Genomic DNA, 25,701 nt, shown 5'->3' on the forward strand with positions numbered 1-25,701 from the left:
AATAATCTGGATGCTTTATGTGAAATCTCCCAATTTTTAAATCCTGGCAACTAACCCAAGTTGTAGAGAAAAATCTTCCTATACTAAGTGAGCCAATAAAACATGATTGCATGCTGAATTTGATTGCAAGCTGCCAGGCTGTGGTGAGTGCCTCAAAATAAAATTATTACTATCATGAATGAAAAATGATGTAACAATAAAAAAAACACTTTGAAAACAAGGAAAATGATCAGCGCTAATCTTGCCATCCTAATGCAGTGACCGTCTGCATTTTTGGATGTTCCATCCCTTCTGGTCCTTGGCCACGTGGAGATGTATTTTACAGTCACCACCCCCTTACCTGCTGTTTTTATTCTGCTCTATTCACTTGCCGCTTGGTCACGTGTGGGTTTCTCCGTCACTAATCTTATTGTCTATTTTTGTTGAACCTGGTTTACCAAGTAATTTAGATGGAGTACATGGACTGGAAATTTTACCAAAAACAAAAAAAAACACTTTCAGGCGCTGGTCTGGTGGCATAGCGGTTAAGTTCATGCGTTCTGCTTCAGCAGCCCAGGGTTCACCAGTTCCGATCCTGGGCGTGGACCTACTCACCGCTCATCAAGCCATGCTGAGGCGGCGTCCCACATAGAGCAACTAGAAGGATGTACTACTATGACATACAACTATCTACTAAGGCTTTGGGGAGAAAAAAAGGAAAAAAGGAAGATTGGCAACAGATGTTAGCTCGGGGCCAATCTTCCTCAAAAAAAAATACATTAAAAAAAATGCTGCAGAATATTCTGGGTGGCTGTTCCACTTTATCTATGTCTCCATCAGTGGCCATTTGGGTCATTTCTAGTCTTCACTCTTCCAGTTAACACTAAAATGAACTTCTTGCTTCAGGCTTTGAGCGTCTTTTGGATTATTTCTTTTTTTAGAGCTGGAATGACTGGATCGATAATAATAGGTTACACATACGGAGGACTGCATATCAATCATTGTTCTAAGCACTTGACAGCTCATTAATCCTTACAACAGTGCCATGCAGTGGGTGCTATTTTTGTGCCCATTATACAGAAGAGGAAAACAGGGAGTCATTGCTGAGGTCACATAGCTAGGAAGGTGTAGAGCTGGGCTTTGGACCCAGGGAGTCTGGCTCCGAGGCATGTGCTCTTAGCTGCTTTGCTGTGCCGCACACCTACTCGGTCATCCGATGGATGGCTGGTTTCTGTGTAGTTCATGAGGGATCAGACATGAGGACCTCTCCTGCTGGCTGTCAGGCCGGAGACTTGCTCCTTGTGGAAGCCGTTGTATATTGCACCCCCCTCTGCCACTGGCTGTACCTTCCTTGTGGCCATGGAGCCTGGCAGTGACCTGTAGGGTTTCATGGGGAAAGATGTGGCTCTGGTCCTTACGTCCACCTTTGAAGCCAGATGCATAGGTAGAGCAGGCTCCACGTGTGGGGGGTGGGGGTGGGGGGGACGCGGAGACAAGGGCAGGAACTCTGATTAGCCTCTGGGTGGAAGGTTCTTATGGCCGAGTTTGTACAACCCAGATTGTTTCTTATGGAACATCATGAACTATGGCAATAACTCACATTAACTGATTCATTTCTGAGCTCAGCCACTTACCAGCTGGTTGATCTTGGGCAAGGATACTGCATCTCTCTGTACTTTCATTTCCTCATCTATAAAATGGGCATAATAATACTACTACCTACCTGTTAGGGTTGTTGTGAGGATTGTAGGAGATACTATAGATGAGAGGCCTAGAACAGAGCTTTGACTAGAGTAAGCACTTAAGAAATGCTAGATATTGTCATTTTATCATTACATGCATTATCTCGTTTAATAGTCTCAACAACCCTGTGAAGTTTTAATTCCCCTTTCACAGATGGGGAAACTGAGGCTGAGAGAGCCTCAAGGTCATATAGTAGTAAGGGGCAGAGCAATAATTTGAATCTACATGTTGGACTCCATAGTTTGTGCTCTGAGGAGCAGTTTTACTGGATTCCTTGTAAAACCCCTATTCTTATTTCCTTGGGTGAGGGGAGGGGGAAGCTTCTGATCTAAACAGGTTTAGCAGTTTCAGAGGTTTTCCCGTTAATATTTCCTTGCTGTGTGGGTGTCCATTTTGCCATGGATTTATGCTTGCCAGGCAGCAGGCATTAAAGCAAATTCATTAAGGGAAAATCGCATGCTACGTTCTGCCTTACTTGTTTCTGCCAAGGCAGAGAGCACCTTTCGATGAATTTCATGGAGAGACACTTCAGTTTCCGTTACTCTTGCAAAATGTCAGTGTCCTGCAGGAGTCTAGTTGGGGGACCTCTGGCCTGGGTAAGAATACTGGCGATGGCCGGGAATGGTGTGGAGCTCCCACTCCCCGGAGGGGTGTTGAGCATGGGCACGAGGACTTCAGAGGTGTGGTCATGGCTTGATCTGAAAGACGTCTCCTCTCTTTGTGGAGGAAATTGAGCAATATTGGGTGACTCTGAGGTGCCCTTGGCTCTGACCAGGCCGGTCCCCATCCCTACTCCCTGGTGACTTTTTGAGGCCATGGCTCCTTCGCAATTCTAGCCCTTCGCCAGCAGATGGCGCGGTAACCTCGGCCTGAAGCCTCCTGCTCCCTAATGAGAAAAACCAAACGCGCCAGAGAACGCAGCCGCCGCCCGCTGCTCCTGTCGCCCGGCCTGACCTTTCCCGTCTTGTTTTCCCTGAAAGCCTCAGAGAACCGTGAAAGCTCTGTATGACTACAAAGCCAAGCGGAGTGATGAGCTGACCTTCTGCCGCGGCGCCCTCATCCACAACGTCTCCAAGGAGCCCGGGGGCTGGTAAGGCTGAACTGCTTGGTAGATGAACTTGACTGGTCCCTTCTTGGTGGCGAGCCTCAAGTGCTGGCTGAGCTCTGGCCCCCTTTATCTGCATTCTGGGCTGGTTTTGACCTGTTGTACCTTCTCTAGGAAGTGGCTGGATGCATGCTCTTTTTGGAAAAGTGGATAAACAAAGATAATAGCAATTATTATTATGTATCATTTACCGTGTATCATCATATATCATATCACATCATATTATATATTATTTTAATTATAATAGCAGCTACTATTTATTGAGGTCTTACTGTGTGCTCAGCACTAAGCTAACTGCTTTCGTACGTCATCTAACCAAGTCCTCATTCCAAACGGAGGATTTATGACTGTGGTTATCCCCACTTCACAGATGTGGTGGGTGAGGCTCTCCGAAGTCACACAGCCATTAAATAGCACAGGCTCCTCGCATTCCACAAGCCTGTGTGTTATTTTAGATTCAGGTTCTTATGCTGTTGCTAAGTCCTGTGCTCTATGCAGTGGCCCCATCCTGGAGTAAAGGGGGTAGATTTTTAGGCCAAAGGCACCTGGGTGTCCGAGGGTTTAGGTATATCTTCCCCCTTTCCACCTGGGAAGAAAAATTCGCTGCCCATCCATAGGTCCCGAGGCAGGAGGTTTTGTGGGATGGTTTCTACCTTAGAGGGAGAAGAACTTGTTCATAACCATGAGCACTGGCAGAGATTCAAGCGCCTCCCAAGATCAGCATCTCTCCTTCCCACGAGACAGCTCGACCTGACTTAGAAGTCTCAATAGCCGCTCCGGTTGAGCGCCTCTGTGTCAAGCACCATTTTAAACACTTCACTGGCAGTAACTCATTTAATCCACACAATGACCGCATAAGGTTGGTTCTCTTGTTACCTGTATTTCACAGACGAGGAAACTGAGGCCCAGAGAAGTGCAGTAACTTGTCCAGGGCCACACAGAAGGCTGAGATTTGAAGCCAGGCCTTCTGATTCCAGAGCCCACCCTCTTAATCTCACTCATGTGCTAGGTCCAGAGGTTTTCAAAGTTTTTTTTTAATGTGGAGGCCCCCACCCCCCTTTCTAACCGAGTTCTTACCTGGATCCCCGGAGTCAAAAACAGGTAGCAGCAGAGTTATCTGCTGAAGCCGGAGCGGGGGCTTGGAGCTCCCGTCTGGCCTCCCCCACTGCGGCCCCCAGAGCTCCTCCTTGCAGGCTTCCAGCCCCAGCTTCCAACCATGGTGTTGTCCATCTCCTCTCCCCGGGCCAGGGGCTTGCCTTCCCCAAGGTCCCTCCACCCCGAGGGGCACAGCCAGAATCCGTTTCTCCCCCAGGTCCCAGTGCCCCTCACTGTGCTTCTGCTCCTCTCGCTGTTGGGGTCCCAGTTCTGTCTGTGTGGGTGACTGGCTCTTATTGAGCTGTGGGTAGAGCGCGGATGTCACTCCAAATCACTTTTCCGTGTGTGTGAAGCAGCCTCACACCTTTCCATGCCTCCGATGCGGAGTTCTCCAAATTTCTAAGGCTCTTGTCTTGAGATGAGTTAAGAAACTGGTGTCACTGCCTTTGGTGAGGGACTGTGGGGAAACTACCCCCCTGGGGTCCCCATTTCTCATTCTTTCTCATTCTCTCCCTCCGGTGGCACTAGTGCCACCTAGTGCGATGCCTCAGTCTGACCACTTTGTTCTGCCTTCTCCCAGACTGGTTCCAATTTATAGCTAGGGGGCCAAATAATTTTTGTTCAAACTGGTATGCATTTGAGAGTGAAGGGATGCTATTGTTAATAATCACACCTGGACAACAGGTAGACATCGCTCGGTTCTGGGCAAATGGTACATGTGGTCGCCCTGCATACGGCCAGCCTTTGCCTGAGATGGGTCTGGAGAAATGAAGGTGAACTCGCATGAAGAGGGCATCCTACTGTCAATCCTGGGTTTCTCCAGGCCACAGGATAGTCAGTCCTCAGTCTGCTTATTCAGGTTAACAAACATTTGTTAAGTGCTTCCCACCACCCAAGTACAGAATTGATTAAGATCAAGAAAGGTCTCACGTAGTGGGGAAGGCAGATGTGTAAGTTCAATATAAGGTGCAGGGTGCTCTGACAGCTGTAGAGACAGATGCCACAGGAGCACAGAGGAAGAGCACTCAGCCTAGGTGGCAGTCAGGGAAGGCTTCTTGGAAGAGGAGTGCTCCAGCTGAATTTTATATGGTTAGTAGGAGCAAGCTGGATACGAAGGACGTGCACCAAGGCATGGAGGCCAGGCAACACGGCAGGGGCATGAGAGGGGATCACAGGTTGTCTGGAATGAGGGTCAAGTTTGAGTCACGGAGAGGCGGTACTTGAAGTCTGAGAGTCCCTGGGGTCAGACCATGCCGGGTCTGATTGCCAGGCTAGAGAGTCTGGGCTTGATTCTGAAGGCCTTGGGAGGTGTCAGTGTGGTGAGGTCAGAAGTGCATTCTGGAAGGAGCCCCCTGGCCGCAGAAAGTGGCCCACAAGAGGGGTTGGCGGGAGGAGCCCTGCGTGAATTGTGGGGAGAATCTTGGAGGTGCCCACCATTTGGTGGAGTTGAGACACACGCACAGGTCAGTTGTGTCTTGTGTTAATAGAGCTGTTATAGAGGTGGGAAGAAGCTTGCGGGGGCGGTATTTTAGCTGAATGCAAGAACTAACACTGTTGAGCGCTCAATACATACTAGGCGCTGTTTAAAGCTCTCGGCGTCTGTCCCAGTGGAACCCTCTGTGGGAGACCCTGGGATCACCGCATTTACAGATGGACGGGCTGAGGCGCAGAGAGCCTGTGTAGTTGGGTGGAGCTGGAGTTTGATTCCAGGCTGTCTGGCTTCAGAACCTTCCATCCTACCCTTGTCTCTAACTTCACAGCCTCCCTGAAATGGGGTTGGGCCTGCTCTGGAGTCAAGCTTGTGTCTCATGTGGCCTCTGCTGTCCACTCAAAGTGTTGAAACTTTTGATTTCTGGTGTCTTTGGCCAAATATTAGGATCCTGTTAAGGGGACGACGTGACCCCCCCCCATCACTCATTGCTGATAAAAAAGCAGAGGGTCCCTTTGACGTGCTCCGTTGTCACAGAGAACGACCACCTCCTCTGGTCACTCGTCCCCTTGCACCTTTCCGCGACCGGCGGCTGGCATGTACCGAGCAGTGACGGACTATTAACAGTGCCCGGTGAAGGCCCTTGGATGCCCCCTGTTTTTATCCAGGTGGAAAGGAGACTATGGAACCCGAATCCAGCAGTACTTCCCGTCGAATTACGTGGAGGACATTTCAACAGCGGACGTGGAGGAGCTAGAAAAGCAGGTGAGTCTCAATCGTCGGGGAGAGGACCTGCCCATCCCGTTCTTCGGGGCGTCCTCTGAGCCGTCTCGGTGGGTGCATTTTACGTGTGCTGCCGTGGGGTCCCCGTGGAGCTCCGGAACAGGGACGACAGAGTGACATGGACGTCGGGATTGTCCCCCGAGTTGTCACGGGTGAAAGTCACCGTGACAAGCCTGTCCTGCTGTAATCAGGCTGTGCTGGGCCAGGAGGCTTTGCCTGTGCAGGAGAAATCCTGCTGGAGTGGAAATGGCCAAACGGGGAATTTGTCCCTCGCTTCAAGCAGCTTGCAAATGAAACACATTTCGTTTGGCCAGCCAGATATCCACAATGTGCTTGGCGTGAGTAAGCAAGCAGGCCTAAGTAGAAGGTGAGCTGAGGCCCTCTTGGTGACATTGCAAACCTAGTGTCTGTTCCCCGCCGCCTCTTGCCCAGAAGGCTCAAAGAGCAGCTACTTTCAGCGTGACAGCACTGCACCAAGGATGCACTCTTTGTAATGAGGACTTGAAGGTCTTGTTAGAGCCCAAGAAATTTTCTAAGAGAGTTGGGGCAATCTGGGAAGGCTGCATGGAGGAAGGGGCATTTGAGCCTTGAAAGTCAAGTTAGAGTTCAACAACAAGAGACTAGCAGAAGGGAGTTCGAGGTGGGAGGTACAGCCTGAGCAAAGGGGTGGTGGTGGCAACATGGTTGTGTTCAGAGTGCTCAGTCTGAGGCAGAGACGTGACCCCCTTGCTGTGTCTGTTTTGTGTTGCCCTTACCATTAGCCTTAAGTCGGCATTAGCCTAGTGGAGGCGTGGGGTGGTACAAGCGATGAGCAGATGCACACTTCTGTCAGCCCTCTTGAGACCAAGATATTCCCCATCTCAGCTGGACCCTGGGGTGGTTCAAATGCGTGGTGGGAGGTAGAGCTGGCAGGCTGACCAGGGCCCGGAAAGCCTTAAAGCCAGATCACAGAGCATGGGTGTTGCTCCCGTAGGACATGGGGAGCCACAGAAGGTTCTTCAGCTGGGCTTTCAGAGGCCAAATAGTCTCAATTCATAATAATGTCAGAATAAAGGGTCTAGGATGTTTTTTTAAACCAGATCCACAGAAGTGCTTCAAACCTGTTCTGGAATTCACAAGGCACATCTTTATGGATTGGAAATTGAGACGCGAACCCGTGGCACCTGCTCACTACTAGGTCCCCATCGGCAACATGCTTCATTATTTAGCTGTCTCCCCGTGGATGTATCCTGTAATGAAAATGCATTTTAAACAGTTCCACAGGCAGTGTCTCTGCTAAACGGTGTGCTTTGGAAACTGGTTGTCTTTTTATTATTCCAGTTAAGGCTAACGTGAGTTATGTCTTATTTCTTCACAGATTATTGAAGACAATCCCTTAGGGTCTCTTTGCAGAGGAATATTGGATCTCAACACCTATAACGTTGGTACGTGGACACATGGTCTTAGCCTGCATTCCCACCCGAATCCCCCCAGCCTGGCCTCAGAACCCCTCCAGGCCGGGGGGCGACTGTTGCTGGGTCCAGGTTTGACACGGATGCCAGTTTGTTCCCTGGCTGAAGCCGAGCATTGGGCCAGGCTGGTCGATGATTGCAGTGTTGTATCTGCTATTAATATCTGTAAAGTGCTAAAACAGAGTTTGGTGCATAACAAGTGCTAGACGAATGTTAGCTGTTATTCCCAACATCATCCCGTCGTGTTGGGGATCCACCTGGGGTTCCTCCACCTTCTAAGAGGAGCTGAGCTGTTGGCTGGGCTATGATGGAGCACGGAGTTGGGAGTGTCGAGTTCTAAGCCCAGCTCTGCCTCCGAGTCGCTACAAGACCCTGGGCCTGTCACTTCTCTCTGAATCACAGCTTCCTGGCTGCTCCCTGGGCGTCAGGAGAGTCCAGCTTGGAGTCTGGTGCAAGGAAGGAAGCGAAAGTGTGTCCCCGAGCACAGAGGCTCGTACAGTGGTGGCAGGGGTGTGATTGCATGGTCCTTCCTGGGCCTTGACCGTGTCCGCTTTAGAGTGGGCATATAGCAGCTTCCATACAAAGGGGCTGAAGGCAGTGGGGAGAGAGATTCTGGGCAAGGAGCCCAACTGGCTTTCTTCTCTGAGCAGCCTGCCTTTCCGCAGCAGGCCTCCACGCCCCCTGCAGTCCATCAGCCCGTTAGCCTGGGTAGGTAGGAGGGGGATTCTTTCTTCGAATTAACAGATGAGAAAACCAAGTCCTAAGTGGCCACAGGACCCGCCTGTGAGTTACTGGACAAGCTGGGACTGGGCTATTCGGGGCTCGTGTCTTCACTTAGTTGCGCTTTCTCTTGTCTCCTGCACTGTATTTGCAGAGCATAGGCGCATGGCTCAGGGGTTACGAAGAGGGAGCTTGAGTCGGGTCTGATTTGAGCCCCAGCTTTGCCACTTTAGCTACGTGACCTTCCGTGCGTTCCTTTCCCTCAGCAAGTCTCCGTTTCCTCTCCTGTAAAATGGGCGTCAGGAGTAGCACCCCCCAAAAGCTTGTGATAAGGATTAAATAAGATATAGTGCGTATAATCCGCTTAGAACGTTGCCTGGCATATAAGAGCTCAGAGATCTTAGCTACTGGTATTATTTGGCAGATAATTTCTCCTCTCACAGCCTTAATTTTCCTAAAGAAAATACTTCCTCTGCAGAGAGACCCTGTTCCATACCTCTCTCCTCACTTCCGGTGGCTGCCGGCAATACTGGTGTTCTTGGCTTGGGCATCACTCCAGTCTCAGCTCTGTCTTCAGTGGGCATCTTCCCTGGGTCTGTGTCTCAAGTTTCCCTCTCCTTTCTCTGAGAAGGACACTAGTTCTTGGATTTAGTGTGGGCCTGGAGATGATCTCATCTCAACATCTTTAACTTCAGTACATCTGCCAAGACCCTATTTCCATGTAAGGTCACATTCACAGGGACCTGGGAGTCAGGACGTGGACATATCTTTTTGGAGAACACTCCTCAGCCTGTTGCGTACCTTAGACAGTGATGTGTGTAAGAGGCCTGATACAAGGCAGACGTCCCAGTTGACGCTGACCGTGGTTATAGCAGTGGCGGTCTGGTTGGGTTCACGAGGGAAGTGGCTTGGGCAGTGTGAAGTCTGATCCTCGTGGCCTTCTAACAGGCTGATCAGGACTTTTGTTGTCTCCCAAAGTGAAAGCCCCACAGGGCAAAAACCAGAAGCCTTTCGTCTTTATCCTGGAGCCCAAGAAACAGGGCGATCCTCCGGTAGAGTTTGCCACGGACAGAGTGGAGGAGCTTTTCGAGTGGTTTCAGAGCATCCGCGAGATCACCTGGAAGATCGACACCAAGGTAGGCGCTCTGCTTACCTGGGCGCAGGTGGGGCTGGTATGCGCAGGCCTCTGGCACTCTGCTGAGGCTGCGGGTGGGCCTGGGCAGCAGGAGCAGGCCAGGGGCCGCACAGAATTCAGGGAGGAGATGGAGTGGGTTCAGACAAGAGGAGCACTGGTCATTGTGGAGAGGAAATGGGTATTGGCGGTCTCCCTGGGGAGCTGGGTCCAGTTTGGGCCTTCAGAAGGCTGAGAGGGTGCGCAGTGACGTTTGACGTTGGAGCCTGTCTGGCCCAGCATATCTTAACAAGAAAGTATTGCATTTCTCATTTCGAATGTCTTCTTGCTTCTAAACATTGTTCAAAGTGGCCTCGATCCTTCCCACAGCAAGCGTTCGCTGAGCTCCCTGGCCCTGCAGTCCTGGGCTCTGGGGATACTGTTCTCGACAAGACCCGGTTCTTCCCCTCCAGAGGTTTACGGTCTTGAGGAGGAGCTGCCACTTTAGATGGGAATGAGCTTTTCAGAGTGTATCCTGAATGGAGCATTAGTGTTTGGCTGGAAGTGTTTTGAAAAGGGTGAGGTTCAGGGCAAGAACAGGAGGTTTAGAATTAGGCAGACTGGAGTTTGCGTGCTGGTAGGGCTGGACGCTGGGCAAGTAACCACAGTTCTCTGGGCCTCAGTTTCCTTGTCTGTAACACAAGGAACCAATTACGTAACTCACTAGATGAAGTGAGGAGGAAATGAGATGGTGTGTGGAAAGAGCTAGGCCCGGTGCCTGAGGCACAGCAAGGACTCCGGTCACGACAGTATTTAATCATCACGTTGTCATTATACCAGGAGTACGTGGGGAAGTGTCAGGTGCTGTCTGCTCTTTGCTGTGGCCATAGAGCTGGGAAGAAATTTTAGGGTTTCCTATGTACCCAGGTGCTTCTAAGGCAGATCTTGGCCCAAAGGGCTGATCTTCAAGCTTTCCCAGGACCTCTTGGGTCCCCCCTGACCCTTGAGTCTCCCTCCTCCAATGTACTTGGAGGGTCACCCAGGAGTGGCCTGGTCTGCCCTTCCCTCTGGGGGCCTCACATCTTGGCCAATCTCTGGTCACTGGAAGCCCCTTGACTCATCCTTCACTCTGGAGTGAAGTCATCTTTAGAAGACTTTCTGCAAAGGGCTAGTCAGATAGGCACCCTCCCTGGCAGGGCCTGCTGTCTTTCCCTGTCCCAGAATCAAGTCAGAGGCTTTACATACGGGTCCTCATTCTTCCTAAGGCTGTCATACCATTACCAGGCACCTAGGATAAACTGTGAGCTTGTGGCCCACAAGGCTGTTCCCACTTTTCCTGATGGCACCATCTCATCTGCCCTCTCGTGCCTCCGATGCAGTACAGCTCCGAGGTGCAGTCGGGGTGCCACTGTCCTGGGGTTCTTTTGAAAGATCACTTCCCCCGTCTTCTTCTAGCTGTGTTCTCGTTGCCAGTTGAATGCTGTCATCGTGATCTGTATGGCACCATTCGCCAGCATGTGACCCTCCTGAACGTGTTCTAGTATTTGGGATTCTGGGCCCCTCTAGCTGAGAATGGAGAAAAACACTAGTGAGACGGCTCTTAGCAATGGTTTCCAGTAGACGTTATTCTCAGGCACTCAAGCAAGCCTCCTCTCGAGTGGACCACGTGTGGGGCTCAGAGGAGAAGGGCATGGTGATGACACCCTCTGCCTGTGCCTCCTTGCTCTCTCCATTTCACTTGATGGAGAAAAATGTAACTTCACTTGAAGTCATCCCTCTTCCCCACACGAAGGTTTCTGAAATTAAGCTTAGCTCTTCAAGGCTGCAATTCTCTGCCTTTTACATCATTAGTTTTTACATCTGCTAAGATTTCATGAGAAAAAAAATTTTTAAGTCTTATTACACATGAAGGTTAAAAAACAGGAGTCAGCAGTATCAACCAGGTTCCTGCTCTGAGCACTACCAGCTGTATGAGGAACTGGTGTGGGAACAGGGAAGAAGGCCCCACCCTGCCTTTGGGAACCCAACATGAGATGAGCTCTCAGCTCACTGCCTTACAGTTGTGCCTGTCCCTAAGAACCTGCTCAGGGCTCTGTAATTCTACACCATCTCTGGCTTCTTTCAGTTGATGGCAAAAGACCAGTCACTAAGATCCATCTAATTAGTGAGTTTCCAAGGCCTGACCAATAAACTGTGTTACGACTTCAAATTCTGAGATGGCCTGATGGGCAAAGTCTATAGGTCTGGATAATAATTGTTATACAATTTTGAAAAAGCAGCTGGTATTTTATCTTGAACTGATACTGTTTTCTGCTGAGGTTGCTCATATGTGGGAGATAAACAAACACATGGATAAGGAGAAAAGATTAGTGGTTATCAGAGGGGAAGGGTGTGGAGGGAAGGCTGAAGGGGAAAAGGGGCACATTTGTATGGTGATAGATAAAAACCAGACTATTGGTGGTGAACATGACACAGTCTACATAGAAACTGATATATAATAATGTACACCTGAAATTTATACAATGTTATAAGCCAATATGACCTCAATAAAATAATTAAAAAGTGACGCCCCGTAATTTGTCATTACTCTGTGCGTTATGAGGCCAAAGTTCCATAATTCTATACAGGTGTGGCATACCCCCCCTTGTTTTAAGCAATTCTGTCGTCATTAGAGGTAAGCTGTGTTGTTGCTGGGGTTTCCTGTCCCCAAGAACCCCATGGGGAAAGCCGCCACCAAGAGTGCAAAGCGAAGTTGATACGCGGACTAGGAGAAAACCCCCGCGGCTTGACAACAAGTAAAGCTTCAGTCCTCCTGCCAGCATTTTGCCATTGACTGTCTGGCTGACGTCTTCTCTGCCTCTTGCTCCTCACCCTTCCTGCCCAAAACAACCCCTGCCAGCCTCACCTCTAGGGCTCGCTTTGTACAAGGACATTCAGGAAGTGTGGAAGGGCTGGTGAAAGTTGGGTGTGCATAGATGAGCTAGGGAAAATTTTGGAGGCTTACAGTCACATTCAGATCTGTCCTGGTGATGTGGCCACTGCTGGAGTTCACGTAAAAGGCTGTTTTGCTGGTCTTTGCCAAGGTCCACTTTGGCCCCAGAACTCATGTCAGCCCGCGTGGGTGAAGGCATTCTTACAGAAGAAATCGAGGGCCCACACCTGCTTGTTTAAAGAGCGGACGTTCTCGTCCTTGGCCTGGGGGGGCATTTCCGGGGCAATCAGAGTAGCCCCCACTTGTTTGCCACACACCTGCCGGAGCACTAAGGCCTCCTTGTTTAGTTCTTCCAGTAACCCTCCCTAGGAGGTGAGTACTCATGTTAGCCACGTTTTACAGTTTAGAAAACTGAGGCACAGAGAGATTATATGACTTGCCCAGTTGACACAGCCAATAAATAGCAGGGCCAGCTTTTGAACCCGTGTCTCTGATTTCAGTTCCCATTGTCAGAGCCAGTGTGTCATGTAGCCCGTCTCAGCAAATCACCACCTGTCACTTGAATACTTGACACCCACAGGGCCCTGCTCCCAAGGAATGTGTCTCAGTGGGGACACAGGTCTGGGCATAGTGTTGAGTGGCACCAATGTAGGACAGCTGGATGAGGGAAAGTGCAAGGTAGACACCAGATGAGACAGCACTCTAGAAAGTTTGGAGAAAGAAACATCCCTTTCCGGTCCTGGCTGGAGTTATCCAGGAAGGCTTCCTGGAGAAGGAATGATTTGGGCGGGGTCCAGAAGGAGGAGGGATCTAATGGACTGGCAGAGGAGGGAGGATGAGGGCTGTAGGGTGAGGAGGCAGGATGTCATTGCTGTGGTTCAGAGGGATCCAGGATGTGAACTCTGGGGCATTTTAGAAAAGCCTTCAAGACTTGGTGGCTGGTGGTGTATCAGGGATGAAGCAGAGTGGTAAGATGGGTGAGGCCCATTGCTTAAGCATCTGGACTTGTTACTGGCCCGCTGGGTAGCCTGGGACAAGTGTGTGTGTTGTGTGTGTTGTGTGCTGCAATTTCTTTGTAAAATGGAAACATATTCTCCCTCTTAGAGGATGTGTGGGCTACGTTAGATAAATCCATCAAGCACTTATGTGTGATGCCTGAAGCTAAGCAGCGCCCCAAATGGTGTATGTTATTATCTGCATATAATATTCTCTCAAGGCTCCCCCTGGCCAATGGGAGGATGTGAGTCAGAATTTGGCGAGGCCTGAGAGGGATGCCTGGTTTGGGGTGAAGTGAGAAGCTCATCCTTACTCGGATGGGGATAGATTTGACAGCGGGTCCCTGAGGGGCAGTGGCTCTCAAGTCTATGGCGTGTGGCTTGGGCGCTGAAGAGACACCTTTGTGCAGATCCTTGCTGCAGATCCCTGGTGGATGACGTCAGAGGTGGGAGGAGGCTGTGCACATTGCAGGGGGCAGCACGTCCTGACAAGGATGCCGTGGTTGGTCCACAGCGCCCGTGAGGACGTGAGGTCATGGGCTTGGAGAACTGGAATTTGACAGACTGTAACAGTGTGGTTTTAGGGAAGGGATAGGGCAGGAGACCAAGAGCCTAAGGAGAGAAGGTTGGTGACAAAGAAGACCCCTCACCCGCATCTATTGTTGAGAGCTGTGGCCAGGGACTGAGCTAGACACCCATCCTGGGTGGAAACAACTTGGTCAGGAGTTTCAGCAGTGAGAGGAAGGGAGGAGAGAAGGGGCAGGGGAAAGTAAAAGACTCAACCCTGTTAAAGATCTGAGCATGCAGGAGGGCCGGGAGAGGGCGCAGAGGGGAGGAAAATGCCTGCCACGTGAGCTGGGAGGATGGGATTTCTCAGGTGCCAGCTTGAGCGCTAAAAGTAAAGACACTTGGCCCCACACAGGAGAACAACATGAAGTACTGGGAGAAGAACCAGTCGATTGCCATTGAGCTCTCGGACCTGGTCGTCTACTGCAGGCCAACCAGCAAGACCAAGGACAATTTAGGTACCGTCTCCCGGGACTCTGCCTGCTGACTTCGCTGGAAACTCTCGTTTCCTTCTGGGTCTGACATTTCAGAGGGCACAGTGAGCGTGGTTGCTGCTCATCCTTGCTGCTCTGAGTGGGTGCCTCCCCTTGAGTGTATCCTCAGGGTGGGGGTGTTGGTGAAACAGGCCCTTCTGGTATCTTCAGGAGGAAAATTCTCTTAGAAGGCAAATTAGTTTCCTACAACTGCTGCAACAAGTGACTACAAACTTGGTGGCTGAGAACATCATGTATTTATTCAGGATTGTGAGGTCCTGGAGGCCAGAAGTCCGAAATAGGTATCACTGGTGTCAGCAGGGCCCTGCTCTCTCCAGAGGCTCTAGTGGAGAATCTATTCCTTGTCTCTTCCAGCTTCTGGAGGCTGCCAGAATTCCTTGGCTTGTGGGCACATCACTCCAGTCTCTGCCTCTGTGGTCACATTGCCGTCTATTCTGTAGTCAAATCTCCCTATTATAAGGACCCTGTGATTACATTTAGGGCCTGGATAATCTCCCCACTTCAAGCTCCTTAATTTAATCACACCCACAAAGTCCCTTTTGCCCTATAAGGTAACATAGTCATGGGTTCCAGGGATCAGGACCTAGTTATCTTCGGGGGCCATCATTCAGCCTGCCACAGAAGGATTCAAAAATGGATTTTCTAGGGGCTGGCCCTATGGCATAGTGGTTAAGTCAGGTGCGCTTTGCTATGGCGGCCTGGGGTTTGCAGGTTTGGATCCTGGGCGCGGACCTACACCACTTGTCAGCCATGCTGTGGCGGTGGCCGACATACAAAATAGAGGAGGATTGGCACAGATGTTAGCTCAGGGCTAATCTTCCTCAAGCAAAAAAAAAGTGGAGGAAGATTGGCAGCAGATGTTAGAGTGAATCTTCCTCACCAAAAAAAAAAAAAAAAAATTCTGCCAGATTTTCCAAAGTAGCAAGTGCTTAGATCTAATAATGACCTCGTTCATATTTTCTTCCCCCTTTCTTTAAGCCTTTTGAGCAACTCCTATCTTTGATCTCAAGAATCTGTGATTCCAGGAGGACCAGAGAAATAGTACTAAAGCCCAGAGTGAGCGGTCACTGGGAGGCTGGTCCCCGGGCACCTCCACGTGCAGGGAAAGATGCCGAAGCTCCGAACCCGCCTGGGCTCACTGTGTTTATGGGCTGTTCCAGCACGTTTGATGTGAAGGAGCAAAGCTCCATCCAAGCAAGAGTTGTTTGCACGTTCCCATTCATTCTCCCTTTCCCCGTGCGGGCAGCCCCTCTCCTGTCACATCCCTTACTGCGGACAGTTGATGCTCCCCTCACCAAGACGCCCCGTTCACTCATCTTGTGTCTACAACATCTGTGATGAGGAAGCCGGCTCTATTGTCTGTGTCTTCTGCTCCCAAGATCTCCCCCTGCCTGCTGATCCCTGAGGCCTTTCCCCCTCCCCTTTCTGTACTGTATCACTTTTGTGTTTTCCTGTTCAAAGCTGTTGGTTAAACAAAAAGTAAATTACAATAATCCTAGACTAAAAGTCTGTGGGAACACCAGGCTCCCTTTCCCTGTGTGGGATTCCCAGAGGGCAAGAGCCCATAGCGGTCCCAATTATGGCAATATCATCGTAACCACTTGAATGTCTTGTCCGAGGGAGAGATTCCTGGTTTCATTTTAAGCCCCTGCATCCAGCCACCACATCAAGCATTAGGAAAATGCACGAGACACAGAATAAATGGCGACTCCCTCTCTGTGTGCAGAAAACCCCGACTTCCGAGAAATCCGCTCCTTTGTGGAGACGAAGGCTGACAGTGTCGTCAGACAGAAACCCGTCGATCTCCTGAAGTACAATCAGAAGGGCCTGACCCGCATTTACCCGAAGGGACAGCGGGTTGACTCCTCCAACTACGACCCCTTCCGCTTCTGGCTGTGTGGCTCCCAGATGGCGGCACTCAATTTCCAGACTGCAGGTAAAGGGGCACTGATTGTGGCCAATAAATCTAAGATAACGGTGGTGTCACTCCAGGCACAGTTTGCTGGGGCCACCGGTGTGACACGGTGTCCCGGAACTTGTGATTTGTCTTAGGAACTGTCCGGGTTTAACCAGCATGCTAGCGTGAGGCCCATCAATTGCCTGGAGTGATGACGGGGACCGATGGGCATGGCTGACAGCAGACACTTGTATTTGGCATTCTCCATGATGGCAAGTGACACATGCTGAGTCAGTCTGGCTTAAGAGAGAAAGGAAATGTATCAGCTCACGTAATTTAAAGTCCAGGAGCCAACTCTTAGTTTCAGGCGCAGCTGGATACAGGCGTTCAGTGGCTGTCTTCATCGCTCTCTCCTCTTCTCCAAGCCCATCCCTCTCTTTGAGGGCTTCGTGCTCAGACTCTGTTCCTGAGATAGTCACATGCTTGGAAAAAACCAACATGCAAAACTTTTTTACACAAATGCTAGCATGAATCACAGTGTTTTGCACTTTCATTGTTATTTAAGTCTCTCTTGGGGATCTAGTCGTCAGTGGTGTCCTTTGTATTATTTTCATGCCTGCATAGGATTCCACTGAATGGAACCATAATTTATTCAACTGGTCCCTGCTGAGACACATTTAGCTTAGTTCCCATCGTTTGCTATTACAGATGGCACTGCCCTTTGTAACCTTCTGTGAGCATCGTTGCACAGATGTGGGAGTACACCTGTGGGACAGGTGGGTCAAACCATGTTGGCATTTTGATCAACTTTGCTCTGAGGAAAACCACTGAACACATGTATCTAGCTGTACCTGAGTGAAGACGCTTGGTCACACCACCCCCGATAGAGATTGTGGGTGGGAATGCAAATTGGTAGCACATTTGAACACTTTTTCAGCATAACTTCACCAACTTGGTTTTATCAAACTGTTCGGTCTTTGCCCATCTGATAGGTGAAAATTGGTGTTACATTGTGCTTAGAGCTTCCCTTATTGGTATTTCTCTTATTATGAGTAACATTAACCAGTTTTTCCATGTATTTAGGAAGCATTTGCATTTTCTTTTCTGCTTCTTACCCAGTGTTTCTAATGGGGGTATGTATTTATAGCATACATTTATCAGATCTCTTAATAGGTTAAATTTTATATGTATATATTTACCTGTCATTTGAGATAAAATGATTTTTCTTTCTACAGCATGTCTTAACTTTTATGGAAAATTTTTTCTATCTAGAAATTTTTAGTTTTGAGTAGGTTTTGATCTTTTTTTTTATGGTTCTGGATTTTGTGTCATACTTGGAAAGGTGCTCTTGGTCTGAGATTTAAAAAAAATCCCATATTTTCTCGCAGTAGCATGGACTTTTATAAACCCGTATTTTTGAGTCAGATACCTATTTTTAAAACTGCCTGAAATTATTTTTGGAAAAAGGTGTAAATCATTGCCCACCTGGCATGGCCTGGCCCGGGGCCAGCGTTTTCCTGCCTCACTCATGGCAGCCGTGCTCTTTGCTCCCCAGATAAGTACATGCAGATGAACCATGCCTTGTTTTCACTCAATGGGCGGACGGGCTACGTCCTACAGCCCGAGATCATGAGGACGGAGAAGTACGACCCCATGCCGCCTGAGTCCCAGAGGAAGATCCTGATGACTCTGACGGTCAAGGTAAGGCCCAGCTCTCCTTCTTTGTTCAGGGGGCCAGGGCCACGCAGTGTTGGGAGGGCCCAGCCCTCTGCCTAGTGATGGCCTGTCTTCTGGTTTAAACCATCAACACCCAGACAGTGTTTCAGGATCTTAATTACAGGGCACTCCAGAGTCTTTTCAGGGGAAAAGGGAAGGGGGATCTTCCCAAATCCATCTTGGTCACCTCCCCATGTGCCTGTGGGGGTGAGGTGTGAATCCATCTCTTGCTGGGTTCAGCAGGGTCTCTCTGAGATCCCAGTGAGGTCAGCTTCTGGCCAAATAAAGAGGGAATAAAACATTGGAAATGGCTATTTGGTCTTTATGGAGGAGAGAGTTTATCGCCCCAATGGCCAGTTCTGGGTTAAAAGCTTTTTCAGATGCATCCAACTTTCACAGGGTGTGTTGTCTCTTTGTAAGAGTTTTTGTTTTCTCCTTTTTTGGAAACTATGCAAGGTAGAGAAATGAATTGCATTTCTCATAAGATTAAGGAAGGAAAAATGGTCTAACCAAAGATCTTTAAAGAAAGGCCAGTTACAAAAAGAATACCACATTCTCCCCCATCCTTTCCTGGGAGCTAGGAAATCGAGTGACTAAACTCTGTCTCTGTGGGTGCCCACCTGGGCATGGGGTGTATGTGTTTCTGTGCTCAGGTGAGGTCCACCTGTTGAGTCCTGTGGTGTGGGGGCTCTGATCCTGGCTCATCCTTAACAGCTTTGGGAATCCATCCCAACTCCCCCACCATTTCTTTGTCCACAAAAGGGAAACGGTGGTGTCTACTGCAGAAAGGGTTAGGACTTCTTCATGAAGAAGTTGAGGCTGGCTTTGAACTTATACAGTCCAACTCTAGAACCCTAACTGAGCTCCAGGGTAGACTACCCATGCGGAATTGTTAGCTCTTCCGAGGATGGATCCAGGAGAATTCCAATACTCACCTTTGGTGTCCTAGGTTCTTGGGGCTCGCCATCTCCCCAAACTTGGACGAAGTATTGCGTGTCCCTTTGTGGAGGTGGAAATATGTGGAGCTGAATATGACAACAGCAAGTTTAAGACAACGGTTGTGAGTAAGTTGCCTGGTTCATTTCTTCTTTTAAACTTCAAACAAGTTGAATCACATGTTGGGGATGCTATTCACTGGGGATTTTGTAATGCACTTTTGTTGTCCACGTCTTTTCCTTCATCCCTCTCGCCCACTATGGTTCAGCTCAGGGAGGGGAAACAAAGGCCCACGTGATTAAATAGTTGGACCTGTACCCAATGCTGTGTTGCTCTGTCTGCAACTCGTGCTGGGAGTCCTGGGCAAGGCTGTTGCTCCCTGCGTCAGGATGCTCGGGTGGTCCTCTCTCTGCATCAGCCCCTACCTGCTTTATCTACTGAGTCCAAGGATAGGAGGCAGAGACACAGAGAGGATGTGGCTGACCTGACCCAAAGGCTTCAGCCTAACCTGGATGATCTTATCCCATAGAGAGCAGAGAGGCCAAGAGAAATGTTTGTTCTTCCATTTGAAGCCAGAAAGACGTGATCTGTGGGCCTTTTAAGGCCCAGGGTTGCTGCCCCCTGGTAAAAGGTAACCCCGCTGAACAGCTCACGTGCTGGCCTGTGAAACTGGTGTTTGTAGCGGCCAGCAGATTTTCTGCTTACCTTGCTCTATGAGGTTGGTTCTGCTCTGACAGCTCCAGAACCCACTCCTGTTCTGCCTCTTGAGAGAGCCTAACCCGCTTCCCTCATCAGATGAGCGATGCAGCTCTCACCTCTTTCAGACTCACCTGTTCCTGCTCTGCCGTCCACCTGCCGTCCCTTCCGCATCCCAGAGAGTTGAGATGGAAGATGTATAAACGGGAGGTGGTCTTCTCCGCCTGCTTACTGAGGGCCAGGCCTGTGACAACAGCTTTGCCAGGATTGCTACTGGGAAGAAAAAGATTATTTCTTAGATCTCGGCATAGATGTATATTGACATGGTTGCTAAGGAGATTCACAGACCACAGATGTAGAGATGGTTTTACCAGGTGGGGGCAGGATGAATGAGGCCTCTAATGAGCTTTGACCTCCTTCCAGATGACAATGGCCTAAGCCCTGTTTGGGCTCTAACACAGGAGAAGGTGACGTTTGAAATTTATGACCCAAACCTCGCGTTTCTGCGCTTTGTGGTTTATGAGGAAGATATGTTCAGTGATCCCAACTTTCTTGCTCATGCCACTTACCCAATTAAAGGAATCAAATCAGGTAAGACGCACTTTTCCTAGTTTTTATTAAATCATTGCGAAACTCAGTGGGTGTCTTGGACAGCTGATCTCGTGGTAGTTCCTGTGAGCTGGCCACACATCATTCAGCACAGGGTAGGGGGGAGGTGGCGAAGTGGGATCTGGGCTCTTCAAACTCAGGTGTCTGCGTGCAAAATTGGATTATTAGTTGATTGCCCACCTGGCGCTGTAGTTTGATTTCGTTTTGAAAGGTTGGAAGTTGTTTGCTTCTCTCAGCCAGGGTGTAAGTCTAGTTGGATCTCCCACCCTCTTCCTGGCTGGCAGCGTGCTCTGGTGGGAAGGACAAGGCCCTTAGCAGCTGGCATGAGTTACCATCTTAGGTCCACCTCTCCCCAGTCATCTTGGGCAAGTTACTTAGGCTTTGTGAGCTTCACTTTCTTCCTCTATAAAATTGGGGTGGTTGATTTCTTTCTTTTCTGCTGAACAAAACACAAAACCCCTTTGTGCTCGAGAAGAGTCATTCTCTGTTTGCCTGGGACCAAACCATGCTGGGTCATGTGATCAGCTCTTAAGAATCAAGAGACTGAGCCCCACTCCTCCAACACAGCCATACAGCCTCTCCTAGGGGAGGGGATTCAGAACCCGTGAGCTTGGTACTGCCTCTAGGGCCGTTTATCCATGTTGCTACTTTGTGAATGTGGCTGTCCTCATCTTGTATACTGTTCCTCTAATTTACTTTCCTGCTGGATTTTATGTATAATCTTTGATGAACAGGCCCTCACTCAATATTGAATCCCCTTTTTCCCCTTAGTACTTCTAACGCATGAGATCATAGATCCTTCTGGATTCCTCGTGAGGTCACTGTTCCCCTGTTTTCTAAGGATCATTTTAATGATTTATATACAAATATAGTCTTTTCTCTTGATGTTCTTTGGAAACCTTGGGTCCTATTTTTCCCCCTAAACTTGAGATATTCCCTAAATTTCTACCTTTCTTAGTATCATAAATCTGGTCATTTCCACCGCTGGGCGCTTGACCCCTTAGGCATGCTGGGGACTCCAGTTAGAAAGTACAGGTTCCTGAGTCCCTCCGGGGTGCTTTGATTCAACCAGTCTGGGGTGGAACCTAGGAATCTGCATGTTTAGCCAGCTCCTCAGATGGCCCTTGGATGGCACTTTGAGAAAACTAGAGCTAGACAGAGGTTGCCTATCGTATCATCGAGGAAAAAAATTCCTAAGCAAATGAGTAGATTAAACAAGAACTTGAGAAATGTTTAAACTGTCTGATTTTTTTAATAATAATGAATACACATTTGTAAGTCCCAGAGGCCTGATGTTAGGCAACGCCCTTCGGTGAATTCTCCTACACTGTAAACTCCATTAAACCCAGCAATTTTGCTGCAATTCTTTCCTTTGCAATTTGCCTCTTGTAGATTAGCCGAATAAATAAGGCTTAGGACAGATTTCTTTTTATGGTCACTGTGCCCGGCCGTTCCTAACCCACCTCCGCTGGACTCATCCTGCACAGACGATGGCTCCGCTGTTACGCCCTCGTTGCCGATGTCCTCTTGTAGGATGAGAGACATGAGCACTGGAGCCCCTCCCAAGGCCTTGGAGGGAGGAGAGTTGATGAACCCTCCTTCCTAGCCTCCAGAGTGTGTCTATTCATGTAGAAAATGCTATGACTTAGCTTGGAGGTTTAAAAAAACAGAGAACAAAACCTCAAGGATGAAGAGTGTGACCCTTCTCCCGACTGTGAGATGCTCTCAGTAGGATCTTATCTCTGTCCGTGCCGGCTTCCAGCAATGCCTGGTACATCCATATTGATGGAAGGACTGAAACAAAATGAACAATCCCTTTGTGCATAAGGCATTGGGGGCTTTCTGAACTCAAAAGTAAACTTGGCCCATTGTCATTAGGGATGCACTTAAGCTTTTAAGCCAGCTGGAGCTTGGGAAGGAAGGAAAACAGCATTTATTGTGTTAGATGCCTTAAACTCGTTCTCTTTTAATCCTCTCAGCAATCCTGTGAAAGGGGTTTTATCATCTCCACTTTTTAAATATGAGCACCTTGGGGCCTGGAGATGTTAATTAACTTGCTGAAGGTCACCTGTAGGACTAGAGCTGGGATTCAAACCCAGGAGTGTCAGACTTCAAACCCCGTGTTCTTCCTACTCTGCAGGCTACCCTTGAGGCCTCCCCTCCTCCTAATAAGCCAAAAATACTAATCTTACTTCGAAAGATATCTGTCTCTGTTTCCCTTTCCTCTCTGACACAACCAAAACCAACACGAATGAAAACAGAATCAAACTCTATTTTTGGCAAAATGGGCAGACACCTTTCAGCCCTACTCCCAGTCTACATGAAGGGCTGCTCATGAAAATGAGACTTGGGCAGTGAGAGGAGGTACAGTTGGCCCTCTGTATCCGCGGCTTCTGCATCCGAGGCTTCAACCAACTGCAGATCGTTTACCACGTTTACCATTCGTGGTTGATTGAAGCTGTGGGCACACAACCCGCAGATACAGAGGGCTGACTTAGGGACTTGAGTATCTGGGATTTTGGTATCCGTGGAGGGTCCTGGAACCAGTCCCCTGCAGATACCAAGGGACAGCTGTACATGTTGCTGGAGACGTCCAGCCGAGCAGACAGGGCTCACTTCTCCAAATTCGGAGGCGTGGGCCACCTCGCAGCCTCCTTGAACACCGAGGAGCTCTCAGCATTCCAGCACATTCTAATAGTTGATCAACACCTAGACTGACTCCTTCCCTGCAGGTCAGCTCCTCGGAGATGCAGAATCTGAGGCCCCACCCCAGAACTCCCAAGTCAGAATCTGCATTTTAATGAGAGCCATAGGTGATTCCCATCCCCATTAAAGTTGGAGGAGCACTGGGCTAGACTCCTAGAAGTCTGTGGGTATCCAGGCCAAAAACAAACCAGCAAACAAACCAACAAACATATTCCCATCTCCTATAAGGGGGGAATAGGTCAGAAAATGTCTCTACAGCAGTGTTCAGTGAGAACAATGTCCCCAAAATCCTCCGGGGAAAAGAATGTGACCTGGGAGTTTTATACCCACTCACGCTGTCACTCAAGTATAAAATCAAGGACAGATGCATTTAAACATGCACAGTTCAGGGGCCAGCCCTGGTGGCCTAGTGGTTAAGTTCAGTATGCTCTGCTTCAGCTGCCCGGGTTCAGTTCCAGGCACGGACCTACACCACTTGTCTGTCAGTGGCTGTGTTGTGGTGGCGGCTCACATACAAAAAGAGGAAGACTGGCAACAGATGTTAGCTCAGGGCGAATCTTCCTCAGTGGGAGGAAAAAAAAAAAAAAGAACAAATGGGGGTAGGGGGTGGGCACAAGGGATGAAAGGAGACATATATATGGTGATGGACAAACAAAAATGTACAACCAAAAATTTCACAATGTTATAAACTATTAAAACATCAATAAAAAAAAAAGAACAGAAAAAAAAAACCACACACAGTTCAGGGATTATGTCCCGTGAGCTCATATTGAAGAAAACAAAAGACGACAAATTTAGCCAACCAAAATATTGATGGAAAATTTCAGTAAAAAGGTGGCGAGCATTGGACATTTAAAAATTTGTGCGTTGCATTGTGTGTGTAAATTTTATATCAGAAAAAGAACACTGTGAGCAAATATTGAACTCTGGTTAATAAGATGCATGCTGACATATTCGCGGGAAGGGTACAGATGTCTTCATCTTACTTTGAAATATATACACATGCACACACATGATAGATTGATAGCTGAGTAAATGTGATAAAACAAGTAAAAGGTTAATGGTGAGATCTAGGCAGTGGGTATACAAGTGTTCCTTGTAATATTCTTTTAGCTTTGCTGTATAAATGTCAGAAAAATACAAGTCTCCCTTTGTGGGAGAATTATGCTTACAAAATGGAACGCAAGTATTACACACCATGTCGATGTAGAAATAAAAACGCAGCTTTCCTTGGGTAAGCATGCCAATTTCCTCATCATAAGCGGTGGAAAGAGCGAGATTCAGTAGATATGATCTAAAGGTGATAAATCTGCTGATCGTGTGAAAGGTTCTCTAAGAGAAATAAGAATAATCATTGAACAAGCCAAAAACTCAACAGCACAGAGGAAAGAGTTGGGGAGCCGAATCAGTAGATATGATGCAAATAAATAGCTTTCCAGTGGAACAAGGGCCATATAGTGAATCCCCATGATACGATGTTAAATGGAAATTGTAAGGTGCAGAATTGCTTGGGTCAGGGTATTATCCTTTGTGATTTTAAAGGAAACTCAGACATACGCATAGACTATCATGGGAAGCTACTGTTAACAATGGTTCCTTCTGGAATAAGGGATTATGAGCAGGTGGGAGCAAGACTTTCATTTTTACTGTGTATTTTATACTACTTACTTAAAACAAGCAAACAAACTCAACTTTGAGATGTGTTGCCTTAAACATTACTTAATTGGGGGAAAGATTCAGCTCCGTCTCAACCCTTCCCTAAATAAAAAGAAACATTTCAATGGCTGTCAGACACAGGTCCTAATTGTAAATAGGGAACGGCTTTTAGAGGAGGATGATCAATACTACCACGAACTGCCGAGGGACAGGAAGATTGCCTCCGATTGGAAATCTTTAAAGATACAACACACCCCTGGCTATGCTTTGTAAAGGGCTAAGTGGAGGAAATGGATGCGAGGATTCATTACTCTTTTGAGTCTTTTGGCCTCAGGAGTATTTAAGGAATTGAACTACAGCTGCAGTCACTCTAAAGTCAATATGTAATGCCCTGTGGGTTTTAATTTCTTCTGAGTGAATCCTTTTCATTTCTAGATGGCAGATATTTTGCACTTCTCTGAGTGGACCTGTCAGTCAAGGCTGCATTCTGGAGTCCCTCTCCCTAACAATCAGGATGGGACCTCTGGCTTCCAGAAAGTCAGCCCCCAGCATGGGACACTGACCGCTGTGCTTCTTGAATGGGTCATGTGATCCCTGGGTACCCCAAGAACGCTAAGGTCTGTCATTAATTGCCTGCCTTTGCATTGTTTTTCCATTCTGCTGCAGGATTTAGATCTGTTCCTCTGAAGAATGGGTACAGTGAAGACATTGAGCTGGCTTCCCTCCTGGTTTTCTGTGAGATGCGGCCAGTCCTGGTGAGTGGAGAAATACCAGTTGGTGTTCTCTGAGCTATGCCTGCTGGTGGGGTGGAAATGGCCAGCGTACAGTTGGCTGATGGACTTAAACTCACTGAGAATTACCTAGCTAAACTTGCCACATCATTAAAGAGGAATTCCTTTTAGCTACAGATTTCCCCAGAGGTCCTAGGCTTTTTCTCCCAGTGATAAATAAACGAAAAGCAATAGGATACATTGGAGTATATGAGGAAGCCATTTGGTTTAAACCTAATTTGGCCTGACCTTGTTTTTCCAAAAGGGCCTGATGTAACCTGTTGAGCATGCATTGTACATCTGCTTTAAAC

The 25,701-nt window shown here is 48.5% G+C and overlaps 1 protein-coding gene across 1 annotated transcript in view; it reads left to right on the forward strand.

The window, feature by feature from the left end:
- The window catches only part of PLCG2 (phospholipase C gamma 2), a 149,615-nt gene that overhangs the window by 108,450 nt on the left and 15,464 nt on the right, over positions 1-25,701 (forward strand). Inside the window, exons 22-31 of the mRNA XM_058528355.1 lie at positions 2,703-2,812; positions 6,020-6,116; positions 7,492-7,558; positions 9,284-9,441; positions 14,266-14,368; positions 16,131-16,340; positions 17,857-18,002; positions 18,967-19,081; positions 20,073-20,240; positions 25,287-25,375. Coding sequence (XP_058384338.1) covers positions 2,703-2,812; positions 6,020-6,116; positions 7,492-7,558; positions 9,284-9,441; positions 14,266-14,368; positions 16,131-16,340; positions 17,857-18,002; positions 18,967-19,081; positions 20,073-20,240; positions 25,287-25,375 — 1,263 coding nt within the window. The remainder of the gene's footprint in view (positions 1-2,702; positions 2,813-6,019; positions 6,117-7,491; positions 7,559-9,283; positions 9,442-14,265; positions 14,369-16,130; positions 16,341-17,856; positions 18,003-18,966; positions 19,082-20,072; positions 20,241-25,286; positions 25,376-25,701) is intronic.

This window comes from Diceros bicornis, chromosome 32 (genome assembly GCF_020826845.1).
Source record: "Diceros bicornis minor isolate mBicDic1 chromosome 32, mDicBic1.mat.cur, whole genome shotgun sequence".
Taxonomy (NCBI): Eukaryota; Metazoa; Chordata; class Mammalia; order Perissodactyla; family Rhinocerotidae; genus Diceros; species Diceros bicornis.